We start from the raw sequence: 14,592 nt of genomic DNA, 5'->3' as shown, positions 1-14,592 counted from the left end.
GGATCCTGAGAAGCCTCGTCTGCCCCAGTCCAGAGCCCCCCAGTCTGGCCTCAGTCAGGCCCTCCCCAGCCATCTGTGTTCCCCTCCCCCACCCAGCAAGCTCTGGGTGCAGGAGAGCTGTGCTGGTTTCCTGGGAGCCTGTGGCTCAGGTGACACCTGCAGGTGGCTCCTGGAACCTGTTGCCCCCAAGAAGGTGTGAAAACCACAGCACATCTGGACCCAAGAGTCCCTAGGGTGCAGGTGCAGGGGGTGCTGAGGGCTGCCCCCACCGTGCAGAAGCTGTGCTTCTACTCTTGTGCTCCCATCCAAGTCTCACACCCCTGGATCCCAGGCTCACAGTCCCACTCTTATAACCATCAGTGTTCTAAAACCTTCCAGCCTCCTGCCAGGCACCAAGGACTCTCATGCATTCTCTCAGCTACCTCTCCCAACCACCCCATTTCACAGATGAGAAATGAAGGAGCCTTCAGCAGGACCGACTTCTGCTGACTTCCAACGCAACCCTGCTCCAAAAGCATGAGAGAGCCAGAGCCGGCTCCTCCAGCGCGGCCCTGCAGCCTGCAGTCTGACCTTTGGGGAAGACGGGGCCGGGCCAGGGTGGCCCCAGCTCTGTTAAAAATACAAAAATTAGCCAGGTGTAGTGGTGGGTGCCTGTAATTCCAGCTACCCGGGGGCTGACGAAGGAGAATCGCTTGAACCGGGGAGACAGAGTTTCCAGTGAGCCGAGAGTGCACCACTGCACTCCAGCCTGGGCGACAAGAGTGAGACTCTGTCTCAAAAGAAAAAAAAAAGAAAAAGAAAATGTTGCTAAGAAGTATTTTCTTAGCTTCTTAATTAACACTTCAACAGGTTCTCTGACAAATCAATGACAAAAAACTTGACCTCCCTTCAGTTATCCAGGATGAACAAGTAAGATGCAGGACTGAACTGGGGCGGGGTGGGGGGCCCAGCAGGACGTGTGGCTGGAGCACACTGCATGGTTCTGGCCTGCACCCTCCCTCCATGAATGCCACGGGGGAAGGGTCCCATGAGCCTTGGCCTGCTATGTAATTGGTGTTTAACAAATATCTCTTGAGCGCATAAAGGGAATTTTTTAAAACTTAGTAGCAGAAGTTAGAAAAAGAAATCTTGGTTGGTGGGGAGCTGTTTCCACGAGATGAAACAGACTGATTTTAAGCCTGGAAATCCCCTGAGTGGCCCTCTGCAAGTGGGATGGCCCCTCGGGCACCCAGGCTGTCACTGACGATTGATGTTCTCACCCCCGCCCGCCTCGGCTCTGGCCACAGAAGGAAGGAAGCTGACGTTTATTGAGGGTCTGCTCTGGGCTGTGTACTGTACATGGGTGACATTGCCAATTTCCCCCAGGTGGGTCATGCCTTCCCCATTGTCCGGACAAGGAAACTCTAGACCAGAGAGGGGCGGCGACTTGGCTCAGGTAGCACAGCCAGAAGGTATCAGAGTCGGTATTCAGACCTTCATCCATGGGCCACCCAAAATCTTCCCATTCCCGGGGTCACTGTGGGCTCACTCCATCCCCTTTCCCTTCCTGCTGGCAGGTGATAAGGAACAACGTGGACTTCTTGCAGCTCCTGGAGGCAGAAGCTGGAGGGCTGGACTCGGCCTCTGTCACACAATGCCCTGATCCCACAAAGCCCCGGAGGTACTGTGGACCAGCTTGCAACACAAGACCCTAGAAGGGAAGATGACTGTTGTCATCTGTTGACCACAGACATGTTTTCTGTGCACACTCGTGCACATGGGTGAGCTCCGTGGGCCCAGATATGTACAGGGCAGGTGAATGTATGGAGTACCACAGGCATTATTCCAGGCCCACAGGCACATGCAATCACACACACAGGTGGACGTGCCACTGCGCACCTAAGACACACACACACGCACGCATATGCACACACACACATGCATATGCACGTGCACGCGCACACACACACACACACACACACACACTGTAAACATCAGGCTCAAAGGCCCATCCAGGAGACCAAAGGCTACATGTGTCTTCACATCATAGCTCAAGTGGCCTTGTCTCTGGCTCAGGGCCCAGTGGCCTGGCCAGCTCTGGACAGCCAGTCAGCCGCACTAGCTGGCCTGGGGTCCAGGGCTCGAAAGTGGCGGGGGAATGACCACCCACTGGCGGAGGTAGCTCCGGGGGGGCCCTTCGTCCCCGGGGGTGGTGAAGTCACACTCCACAGGGCTGCTGCAGTCAGAGCCCACGAAGCCACTGTCAAACGTGTCCATATCCAGGCCAGCCGGGGGTGAGCCCGCCTCACTCTCTGAGACCCCTCCGGGCGACCGGCCACCCCAGGGCAGTCCCCCAGCCCAGTCCTCCCCATCTGCAAGGGATGGCTTTAGTCTGTCCAGGAGGCTTCCCAGGGGTCCTCCTAGCCCAGGGCTGCCAGCTGAGACACAGCCACAGGAGAGGACTGTGGTTCCCGCGCCCAAGAGTGGATCCTCTAGGCCTGGGCTGGGCTCCAGGCCAGCGTCCAGGTCCAGGGCTGGGTAGCCGTCATCCTCACAGCTGCAGGGCCAGGTGCATGGCCCCTCTGCATCTAGCACAGTCACTGTATCGATGGACACCACGCCGTATGGCCGGTCCCTCTCCTCACTGTAAGCTGAGCCTCCTGAGTTCTGGGCCGTCGCCCAGAAGCTGGGCTTGGACACGCCGTCAGACTCCACCAGCTCTGTTGGTTCTTGTAGCTCCGTGAGCTGCAGCCTCTTGGCGGGGCTCTGTGGTGGGTGGCAGCTGTACACCTCCAGGGCTGAGGGCACTTCTGGGCTCCAGGGTCCCAACTCCAGCCTGGAGCCAGTGAAGGGAGCACCGACCCACTTCTGTGAAAGAGAAAAAGAGAGAGAGTCTTAGCACAGGATGAGGGTAAGGTGAGGGTTTATTTATTTTTTTACTTTTATTCTTTTGAGACAATTTGGCTCTGTCGCCCAGGTTGGAGTGCAGTGGTACCATCTCGGCTCACTGCAACCTCTGCCTCCCAGGTTCAAGTGATTCTCCTGCCTAAACCTCCCAAGTAGCTGGGACTACAGGCGCCTGTCACCACACCCGGCTAATTTTTGTATTTTTAATAGAGATGGGGTTTCACCATGTTGGCCAGACTGGTCTTGAACTCCTGCTTTCAGGTGATCCACCCGCCTCAGCCTCCGAAAGTGCTGGGATTATAGGTGTGAGCCACCGCGCCCAGCCAAGGTGAGGGTTTAAACAGACAGAAAGACAGACACAGACACAGAGACAAGACAAAGAGACATCGAGAGAGAAAGACAGAGACGTGAAGATAGACAAAGACACTGAGAGACAGAGAGTGAGAGTGAGGAATCAGGACCGTGATGTGCTCCTACCCTAGTGGGGGCCCCACTGGTGTCCCCTTCCTACTCTGCGCCTCAGTTTCCCTACTTGTAGAAGGGAGTTGCTACCCTTAGTAGTGTGATCACTCAGCCAACTGGTGGTCCCATAGCCCAAGCAGGGGCCAAGATTCCTGAGTCAAGGAGACATGGGGGCAGGAGGGCCTGACGTCTGAGGTACCCCTGAGCCATCTCCTGCTTTCCCTCCTCCTTGATGCTTCTTGAAACCTAGCACTCTCCTGGTTTATGTGTCACCACCAGACAGAAACTTGGCCCCTGGGCATAAGTCTTGTCTCTTCTGTCCATGGTTGTAGCCCCAGTACCTAGCACACAGTAGGTGCTCAATAAATGTCTATTAATAAAATGAATGAGTGGAGTGGATCAGTGAAAAGCCACTTGGAAAGGCCTTTGTATACTTTGAGGATAAAGGATGTGAGTGATGCTGGCTGAGGCGGTGGCCCTTAAACTTGAAGGACCCTCCCCTTCCCTTCCCTGTCCAGACTCCCACTCATGACACCAGAATCCTCATGCAATTGGCAAGGAAAATCCCAGAGAATGGGAATCTCCCTGTTTTGAGCTCATCTTCCTCAAAAACTCATCTCAGAACTGTGATGTGACTACCACCACTGATTTAAAGTCACTTCTCAGCTGTGTGCCCTTAAGCCAATTACTTACCCTCTCGGTGCCTCAGTTTCCTCATCTGTAAAATGGACCTAATAATAGCACCCATCCATAGAGTCATCGTGAGAGTTAAATGAGTCACTGTTTGTGATGCTCCTAGGGGACTGCCTGGTATATGGCAAGTGCTATAGGAGTATTGGTAAAAATCAACCCAAAATAAATGTGATATTTAAGCTTTAGGGAAGAGGAAAGGGTGGGTCTTATGTGGGTGAGAGTCCAGGTTCCTCTCTGCCCACTCTGAGCTTTGGCCTCCTCGTGGGTGCCCTGGGGGCAGTAGAACATCCGCTCCGCAGGGGCTGCTGTGAATATGAGAATGAGTGAGGCAGGAAGGGTGTCCAGCGCAGCGCCAGGCAGACAGCAGGAGCTCAATCAATGCTCTAGGTCTGCACTGTCTGACTTTCAGGCTCAGCTGCAGCAGGTGGGGCTGCCCCTCCCACCTCTTTCACCACATCCTCTCTGCGGCAGCCCCTCCCACTGCTGCAGGGTGGGTGACAGGGCTGTAAATGGGCACAGACAACCTGTGGGTGCTGGCGGGAGGTGGCGAGTTGGAGGCTTGGCGAACGTTGGGGCCAGACCCTTCCCAGAACCCACTCCCTCTCCAACCCAGGTTAAGGGCACCTAAGAAAGGACCACGGGGGCAATCTGTGACTCAAAAGACCACCAGCCTCACCCCCTCTCCCAGTCTGGCTCCTTGGGCTGGGTCAATTCTGCATTATTTTGTTTACTCTTTCTTTTTGATTTTTTTTTTTTTAGATAGGGTCTCTGTCTGTTGGCCAGGCTGGAGTGCAGTGGTGTGATCATAGCTCACTGCAGCCTGTGAACGATTCTCCTGCCTCAGCCTCCTGAGTAGCTGGGACTACAGGCGTGCACCACCTCGCTTGAATGATTTTAAAAGTTTTGGTAGAGACGGGGAGGTGGAGTGGTGGTGGGGGTCTCCTTGTGTTGCCCAGGCTGTTCTGGAGCTCCTGGCCTCAAACAGTCCACCTGCTTTGGCCTCCCAAACTGTTGGGATTGCAGACGTGAGCCACTACACCTGGTCAAATCTTGTTTAATTCTTCTGCCAATTCTGCACTACAAGAATGTCTACACTTTGCACATTGGGAAATTGAGGCCTGGCTTGTGGCATGGATGAGACCTGGATCTTCTAGGCCTGTGGGGTAAGGCTGGGGAGCCTGGAGTGAGGAGAGGTGAGGCTCCTGAAGAGGAGGAGGGGCTCAGAGGAGCTCGTCACAGGGTGGGGAGCTCACCTTGAAGTCTCCGCTGCAGCCCTTGTACAGGGGCACGAAGAACTGCTCGGGGCTGGGGACGGCCCATATCTTCTTCCATAGCCTGAGGGGGCAGAGAGGGGTGAGGACCCTGACATCACCAGACGGCAGCCTGGCCTCCCATTCGGATGCTCCCCAGCTTCATCCTACAGGAACTTCCAAGCATCACAAGACACAGCCCAGGCGCCTCCCTCCTTCCCTGGGGCTTGGTTTCCCCATCTGTAAAATGGGAGCAGTGAGTCTCCATCGCAGGCTCCTGAAGGGATATTTAGATTATGTTCTTGGATGCCTGCTGTGTGCTGGGCAAATGTTGCCCCTTCTAAGCTTCAACTTCTTCATCGGCAACCAGGGGTGCGCACAGAGGCCATTGCAGAGGTGTGGAGTATTACAGCCACCTCTTCACCACCACCTAGTGGCCCCTGATGCCCCTTGAGCCTCAAAACTTAAAACCCACTGGACAAGACCACAGCTGAGGTCTCTGTTTAAGGACAGAGTTTCAATCCCAATTTCCCCACTTCGGAGCTGTGTGACTTTGGACAAATTCCTTGATCTTTCCATGCCTCAGTTTCCTCATTTATAAAATATGGGCAACTGAAGTGTCTCATGCTCATAGGGCTGCCATGGGGGTGAAGGGAGTGCCCTCCACAGTGTCCAGCACACAGTGGCTGTGAGTTGGTTATTATTCCACCGTCGTCATTGTTACCATGCTGACAGGCATGTTCTCCAACCCTGGGTGGGTCATAGATGGGCAGTGGCCCATGCCGACCACCTTCCTGCCTTCCTGATCCCCTGGCCTCACCTCCACATTGGGTGGGTCTTCAGGCTCCAGAAGGCAGGAATGAAGACTATGACAAGCAGGAGGAGAAGCAGCAGGTAAGGGTTCCAGCCTTCCTTTAACTCTGGGAAGGAAGCAAAGAAAGGGTTAAATGGCACCAACTCTACCAGAGGCCACATGGGGTAGGCATGGTGGGAAATGGGTCTGGGGTAGAGTAGAAGGGGGTGGGAGAGGCTGCTACTTCTAGTGTCTTGAAGTAAGATGGATCTGGGTTCAAATCTTGTTCTCATTCCTCACCCCAGGCAAGTAACTTCATTTATCTGAGCCTCAGTTATCTCATCTGAAAAACAGGGCTGATTCCCACTTCAGAGTTAGGAGGATCAAATGCCTAACAGAAGAAGCAGCTAGCACCCAACACAGGGCCTGGCCAGGAGGGGCTCTAGAAATGTCATTGAAGGGCTACATCTGAGGATGAACAACTGAATACCTCCTAGCTGTGCCAGGAAGCTCAGGGCTTAGGGTGGCTAGACCAGGACAAGATTTCGTACCAGGAGTGGGGTGTCCATCCCAGCTTCACACCTACCCTCTGACTGGGTCTGAAAGATGACCGGATCACTCCACTCACTCCAGGTCCCCTGGTAGGAAGAGCCAGGCATGGGCCCTGCCCGCACCTGCAGCTCATAGCTCGAGTCTTTGCGGAACTCCAGGGGGAGGAGGGAGACACTTCTTGAGTCCACTGAGATCAGCTTTCTCCTCGGACTCTGCCAGTACAAGGAAAGGATGCACCAGGTCAGGGTTAAACCAGGCCAGCCCCCGCCTCCAGCAGAGCCACCTCTTTTCCCAGCTTCCATCAAAGGGCCTGAGTGTCTCTTCTCTTCCCACAAGAATCAAGCCTATGCCTGAGTAGCTGGACTCAGGCATGGGGAGCACAGACTTGCCAGCACTGCCTGGCCCTTGCATGTGATAGGATGCTCTGTTTGATTTCTCTTTGATCCAATTCAGCCACTCACAATCCTGGCAGTGGACTCTCCCTGCAGGACTGGGCATACCTCAGGAGTGGGAATGGTCTGACGGCACTCCAGGCAATGCATACTTTTGGAATTCTTCAACAGTTGAGGACATTCTCAACTGATGTATCGATATAAGTCTCAGTACATCAGTTGAGAATGTCCTCAACTGTTGAAGAATTCCAAGAGTTGACATACTGACATTCCTAATAGTGGGCGTTTCTGGAACTCTTTTAACTACAGACATCTTAGCAATGGATACCTCTGGAAGTCTTCCACTGGGGACTTTCTAAAGTATGGCACTCATGGCCATCTCCAGCTGGGGCCATTCCAAAGGATGGACAATTCTAGGACTCTTCAGCTGTGACTGTTCTATCATTATTACTATTTTTATTTTTTAGAGACAGGGTCTCGGCCGGGTGCGGTGGCTCAAGCCTGTAATCCCAGCACTTTGGGAGGCCGAGACGGGCGGATCACGAGGTCAGGAGATCGAGACCATCCTGGCTAACACGGTGAAACCCCGTCTCTACTAAAAATACAAGAAAATTAGCCGGGCGAGGTGGCGGGCGCCTGTAGTCCCAGCTACTCGGGAGGCTGAGGCAGGAGAATGGCCTGAACCCGGGGGGGCAGAGCTTGCAGTGAGCCGAGATCGGGCCACTGCACTCCAGCCTGGGGCACAGAGCAAGACTCCGTCTCAAAAAAAAAAAAGAGACAGGGTCTCACCTGTGACTATTCTAAATAGTGGGCTGGAAGGACATCTCTCAAAGCCTTCATGTTTGAAACAATGGGCCTCTAACACTGGACTTTTTTTTTTTTTTTTTTTGAGATCGAGTCTTGCTCTGTTGCCCAGGCTAGAGTGCAATGGCGTGATCCCAGCTCACTGCAACCTCCGCTTCCTGGATTCAAGCGATTCTCCTGCCTAAGCCTCCAGAGTAGCTGGGGTTACAGGTACATGTCACCATGCCTGGATAATTTTTGTATTTTTAGTAGAAATGGAGTTTCACCATGTTGCCCAGGCTGGTCTCGAACTCCTGACCTCAAGAGATCCACTCGCCTCAGCCTTCCAAATTGCTGGGATTACAGGCGTGAGCCACTGCATCTGGCTGGACCTTCTTAATCATTGATACTTCTGAAACTCTCCAACTATGGCCATTCTAAGCAATTGGGAAGCTTCCAGATTGCCCCGTTTCTGAAACTTCTTCTATTGTGACTACACTAGACTGGGGTGGAGTCTGGGGAAGGGACAATCTCTTTGGCATGCTGACAGCCAAGGAGACAGGTTTGGGCAAGACAGATTATTCAGGGGTCTCCTACCTTGGGGAGAAGTGAGGGGAGGAGGAGGGACTGCTGTAAGGGAATGCTCGCATCCTTGGTCTCTGTTCTTGGCCATGAATGATGATACTCGCCCATCTCTCCCACCCGGATGCCCTTGCACTCCCTCCTCTCCCCTCCCCCGCCACAAAGCTGCACTGATCCCCACATTCCTCACCACAGCCCAGGGGTCTCCCCGGTTTCTGTACTGCAGCTCATACTGAAGCTTGCCCTTCAGCATGTAGAAAGCAGGGTCTTCATAATCTGAGCGCCAGGAGATATTATACTGTCCTGAGAAGGTCACAGTCACGTTGAAAGGGGGAGCCGGCTTGACTTGGTGGGAAAACCCAGGAAAAGAAAATGGGGTGAGATTTTGCTGTAGGTGAAAAGGATTTGATGATGGGAAGGAGTCCTGCCTGCCCCCACCCCGGCCACCGTGCCTCACCCATCATGGATGAGATGAAGACAAACAACCCTGAGTGACTTTGGGCAAAGTACTACCGACTCTGGGCTTCAGTTTATCCATCTGGGACCTGAGAGATTAGGGTTGCAAACTCAGGGGCGGGCAGGTCACAGAGAGGGATGAAGCAGCTTTAGGGACTGTGAAGAAATAAAAGAGTCGGGCCGGGCACGGTGGCTCAAGCCTGTAATCCCAGCACTTTGGGAGGCCGAGGTGGGTAGATCACGAGGTCAGGAGATCGAGACCATCCTGGCTAACACGGTGAAACCCCGTCTCTACTGAAAATACAAAAATTAGCCGGGCGTGGTGGCAGCGCCTGTAGTCCCAGCTACTCAGGAGGCTGAGGCAGGAGAATGGCGTGAACCCGGGAGGCGGAGCTTGCAGTGAGCCGAGATTGCGCCACTGCACTCCAGCCTGGGCTACGCAGAGAGACTCCATCTCAAAAAAAAAAGAAAGAAAGAAAGAAAGAAAAAAGAAATAAAAGAGTTAAAAGTGAATGGCTCCAGCAGCACAGGGTGGTCAGCTTTTCTAAGTTTTCTAGGGAAACACACATGCACACGCATACGCACGTGCACATGCACACCCACACGCATGCCCACACTTGCAACACACATGCACACACATGTGCATGCACACACATGCACACGTGCACACACGTGCATGCACACACACATGCACACATACACATGAAATCTGAAACCCTGCTTTCTATGTACAGAAGGGCAAGTTTCAATATGAGGTGCAGAATGGGAAACGGGAGACCCTTGGAATTATCGTGTGAAATCTCCAAGGGTTTTTCCCCCTAGAGACAGGATCTCACTATGTTGCCCAAGCTGGAGTGCAGTGGTGCGATCATAGCTCACCTGTAGCCTCAACCTCCTGGGCTCAAGCCATCCTCCCACCTCAGCCTCCCAAGTAGCTGGGACTACAGGTGGATGCTACCACACCTGGCTAATTATTTGTCTATTTTGTAGAAACGGGGTCTCACTATGTTTGCCCAGGCTGGTCTCAAACTCCTGGCCTCAAGTGATCCTCCCACCTCAGCCTCCCAAAATCCTGGGATTGCAGGTACAAGCCACTGCACCTGGCCTATCTTAAGTTTTAAAGTTAGCAACCCATCCAAAAATATTCTCAGCAGCGTCCCGGCAAATCCATTCCTTTTCCATTTCTCTCCTAAATGATGGTATCATTTTCTTTCAACCCCAGCTACTTCAGGCAGTTGAAGACTCTTCTTAGCATGAATGCTAATGGTGAGGGCTGCCATTTACTCAGAGCCTGCCTGGCTGTCCTGCTCTGGGCAGTTTGACACCCCACAGTGGCCCTGGGAGGCCAATCTGATGGTCCCTATCTTTCAGCATCTCCCAGCAAGAGCAGAGCTCAGCCATAACAGCAAGCTTTCATGGGCGGCCTCCAGGTGAAGGTCAAAGCCGGCATTCTGTTTTTGCTCCATTCGAAGGACATTTCATGAACTTGAGCAGAACACAATATGTTAAGGGCCTCAAATTCCTCTCTTGTAAAATGGGCCCAGTTCCCGTATCATGGGGCTTGTTCAAAGGGATGAAGCTATTTAGCAGGAGGCGGTAACTTCAGAGGAACTGAGTGGCAAGTGTCTATTAGTGTCAGAGAGGAGTTGCAGGCCTCTGCCCTCACCTTCTCCACTTTCTCTTCTTGTTTATTTCCTTCCTTCCTTCCTTCCTTCCTTCCTTCCTTCCTTCCTTCCTTCCTTCCTTCCTTCCTTCCTCCCTCCCTCCCTCCCTCCCTCCCTCCCTCCCTTCTTTTTTTCTCTTCTTTCTTTCTTTTTTTTTTTTTTTCAGACAGAGTCTTTCTCTCTGTCACCCAGGCTGGGGTGCAGTGGCATGATCTTGGCTCACTGCAACCTCTGCCTCCTGAGCTCAAGTAATTCCACAGCCTCAGCCTCCCAAGAAGCTGCGCACCATCACGCCTGGCTAATTTTTGTATTTTCAGTAGAGAAGGAGTTTCCCCATGTTGGCCAGACTGGTCTTGATCTTCTGACCTCAAGTGATCCACCCACCTCAACCTCCCAAAGTGAGCCACCACACCCAGCCACCTTCTCCACTTTCAATCTGCCACCATCCAGCACTCTGCACCTCTCACCCTGTGATTTTGTTTACCACGTGCCTCTCTCGCTGGGCTCTTAGCTCCTTGGGGCGGAGGTTTTGTCCTCCAGGTTCAATCTGTGCACACAGCTCCTGGAACACAGCCTGGGGCACAATAGGCCCTCAGTAAATATTTAGCAAATTAGGCTGGGCAAGGTGGCTCATGCCAAAAATTTCAGCACTTTGGGAGGCTGAGGCGGGGGGATTGCTTGAGGCCAGGGGTTCAAGACCAGCCTAGACAGCACAGCAAGATCCCAGCTCTACAAAAAATTTAAAAATTAGCCAGGATGGTGATATGCACCTGTAGTCCCAGCTACTCAGGAGGCTGAAGTGGGAGGATCGCTAGAGCCTAGGAGTTCCAAGCTGCAATGAGCTGTGATTGTGCCACTGCACCCCAGCCTGGGGGACAGAGCTACACCCTGGCGCTCTCTCTCTCTCTCTCTCTCTCTCTCTATATATATATATATATATATATATATACACACACACACATATATATACACACACACACATATATATACACACATATATATATATATATATATATATATATATTTGTCAAATTAACAAATGAACCTTTCAAGGCCTCCAGAAAGGAGCTCTAAGGCTGCCTGTGATCCTGAAACCCGCACTGAGGGCTCCCACCGCGCCCCGAGGTGACGGAGGTGCACGTTTCACAGAATGCCACGGTGAACACTGGGTTGTTGCTGTTGCTGTTCCAGTGATGGGATGTTTTTGACTGAAATCGTTTCTAACCCCTCTTTTGTCCTCCCCGGGGCAGGTGGAGGCCGGCTCTGGGCTTCCCTGTGTGGCCTGGGTGAGGATCAGTCCCCGAAGACACCAGCGTACTGAGAACTGCCCCATGGGTACTCGGGAGATGTTTGCAGAGCCTGGGGGTCGTGAAGGGGGGCTGCTCAGCCCAGCGAGGCCCAGGACCCAGGAGGAGGAAGGGACCCTGAGCAGGAGCTGGTTAGAAAATCACTTCCTGCCCCAGCTGGGCCCAGGCTAGCTGCAGATCCTGGCAGGGAGAGAAACGCCAGAGAGAAATGCTTGGATTCACGCTGCAAGAGAAGTGGCAAGGAGGGGCCCCTTCTCTGCCCCGAGCTCTCCTCTGCTTCTGAGAAGCTGTGGGGGTGAGGGGTGTGGGGTGGCCTGGGCGGTGGGGCTGCTGCCTGCCTCAGTTCACTCAGCCCGGAGGGGCCCCTGCTCCAGATGGTGCATGCGTGTGCAGAGAACCTCGTGTCCTGGATCCCAGATCCGTGTGGCTGTGAGTGTGTGTGTGTGTGTGTGTGCCTGTGTGAGATAATGCGTGTGTGTGAGAGCGCATGTGTGTGAGTGTGTGCATGTGCGTGCCCGTGATGTGTGTGTGAGTCTGTGCATGTGTGTGTGCATGTGTGTGTGAGAAAGGGCATGTGTGTGAGAATGCATGTGCATGGGAGTGTGCATGTGTGTGAGAGAGTGCATGTATGTGCATATGTGTGTGCCCGTGTGTGTGATGTGAGTGTATATGTGTGAGAGTGTGTGAGTGTGTGCATGTGTGTGCACATGTGTGTGAGTGCATATGTGTGTGCATGTGAGTGTGCACGTGTGTGAGAGAGTGCGTATGTGTGTGTATGCCCATGTGTGAGTGATGTGAGAGTGTATGTGTGAGTGTGTATGTGTATGTGTATGCATGGGTGTGTGTGTGCATGTGTGTGTGCGTGTGTGTATGTATGTGTGAGTGTGTATGAGAGAGAGAGAGAGAGAGCAAGAGAGAGACACAATGTGGGCCTCTGTGTCCACGCCATGCAGGCCGGGGCTGGGGAGACACCTGTGGGTTTGAGGGCGCATTTATGAGTCTGTGAGTGCGTGAGTCTGTGACCCTGGGAAAGTGCATGAGTGTGCATGTGTCTGGGAGTGTGTGAAGCTTCACTCTCGCCCTCTGTGGTGTGACACCCCCTCAGCAAAGTGGTGCAAACCTGGATCCCCAGAGTGTGAAACAGACACCTCTTATACCCCAGCCCCTCTGCTGGGAATCTAGGGGCAGAAACTCCCGAGCTCGCACGCAGGGCCTTCCTGAGAGCAGGCTCCCTTTGCAGCCTGTGTTTGCCTCTGGGGCCGCTTTGGGTACACACACACACACACACACACACACACACACACATACACACACACACACACACACCATGCCAAAGCCACCTCCCAGGTCCTTCCATGCCCTGCACTAGTTCTGTTTTGTTTTGTTTGAGACGGAGTCTCGCTCTGTCACCCAGGCTGGAGTGCAGTGGGGTGATCCTGGCTCATTTTAACCTCCGTCTCCCAGGTTCAAACAATTCTCCTGCCTCAGCCTCCCAAGTAGCTGGGATTACAGGCATGCGCCACCATGCCTGGCTAATTTTTTTGTATTTTTAGTAGAGATGGGGGTTTCACCATGTTGCCCAGGCTGGTCTTGAACTCCTGACCTCAAATGATCCACCTGCCTCAGCCTCCCAAAGTGCTGAGATTACAGGCATGAGCCACCACGCCTGGCCCCTGCCCTGGTTCTTGTTTTGTGTTCTGAGATGAGGTCTCGCTATATTGCCCAGGCTGGTCTCAAAGCCACAGGTTCAAGCAATCCTCCTGCCTCGGCCTCCCAAAGGGTTGGAATTACAGGTGTGAACCACCTCGCCCTGCCACCTGACCTAATTCTGAACTCACAGATAAAACTGCTCCCACCCACCAGGCCCCCCTGCCCCTGGGACGCCCCTCTACCTCCAGCCTGGAGGGAAATTCCAGGCCTCCCTTGAGCTTATGAAGGGGAAAAAACCCAGGAGGGTTTTTTTCTGTGACTCAGTGTCCTCCATTCACCTCATTATGGAGTCGGGATCCCAGAGAGTCAGGGTAAAAAAAGACACTTGCTCTACAAACAGGGAGGCTGTCCCAGAGGTAGGTGTGCCTCATCCATGGTCACACAAATGGGCAGAGCTGAGCCGGAACACGAACCCAGAAGTCCCGGGTCCCAGCCTAGCTCCTTCCATACCTCTCAAACCTAGTATCAACCTTTCACACATTAGTAAAAAATAGCGCAACTCAAAATAGAACTCTAAGGTGTGGTGAGGACATAGGCCAGGTCAGATCTGGTGGAAGGAGGAGAGCTGGCCCAGAGGGCAGGGAGTGGGGGGCCCAGCCCCTACCTATAATCCTGGCACTTTGGGAGGCCAAGGCGGGTGGATCACTTGAGCCCAGGAATTCGAGACTGGCCTGGGCAACATGGCAAGACCCCCGTCCCTACTAAAAAAATTATCTGGGCGTAGTGGCGTACACCTGTTGTCCCAGCTACATGGGAGGCTGAGGTGGGAGGATCACCTGAGCCTGAAGAGATCGGGGCTGTGGTGAGCTAAGACTGAGCGCCACCCTAAGCCCGGGGTCCCAGGATACTCACTGCTGTCAGCCAGGAGAAAGCTACCACACTCCTGGGTGTAGTTGCCAGAGTGGTCTGTGACGTTGACACTGAAAATGTCGTCAGCCATGAAGTGGAATACGTCCATGTGACAGGTGTAGGTGGCGTGCGTGGCATTGTGGGCCGACCTGTGGAGGCTGCAGGAGGTGGCCTCGTCCTTCAGCTCTTCATACTGGTCTTGCCTTCAAGGAC

At 53.5% G+C, this 14,592-nt stretch overlaps 1 protein-coding gene across 5 annotated transcripts in view; it reads right to left on the bottom strand.

Moving 5' to 3' along the window:
• Positions 1-1,289: 1,289 nt before the first annotated feature.
• The window catches only part of LOC105463221 (interleukin 21 receptor), a 48,941-nt gene continuing 35,638 nt past the window's right edge, over positions 1,290-14,592 (bottom strand). For all 5 annotated transcript variants that reach the window (XM_011710188.2, XM_071084293.1, XM_071084292.1 and 2 more), the window contains 6 exons: positions 14,383-14,582; positions 8,584-8,738; positions 6,671-6,848; positions 6,112-6,211; positions 5,295-5,376; positions 1,290-2,847 (listed from right to left, as the gene is read on the bottom strand). In XM_011710188.2, the coding sequence (XP_011708490.2) occupies positions 2,098-2,847; positions 5,295-5,376; positions 6,112-6,211; positions 6,671-6,848; positions 8,584-8,738; positions 14,383-14,582 (1,465 nt within the window). In that variant the 3' untranslated portion in view covers positions 1,290-2,097. The remainder of the gene's footprint in view (positions 2,848-5,294; positions 5,377-6,111; positions 6,212-6,670; positions 6,849-8,583; positions 8,739-14,382; positions 14,583-14,592) is intronic.

The sequence above is a fragment of the Macaca nemestrina genome, chromosome 18, assembly GCF_043159975.1.
Source record: "Macaca nemestrina isolate mMacNem1 chromosome 18, mMacNem.hap1, whole genome shotgun sequence".
NCBI classification, from domain to species: domain Eukaryota; kingdom Metazoa; phylum Chordata; class Mammalia; order Primates; family Cercopithecidae; genus Macaca; species Macaca nemestrina.
This window is presented reverse-complemented; position numbering and strand designations above follow the sequence as displayed.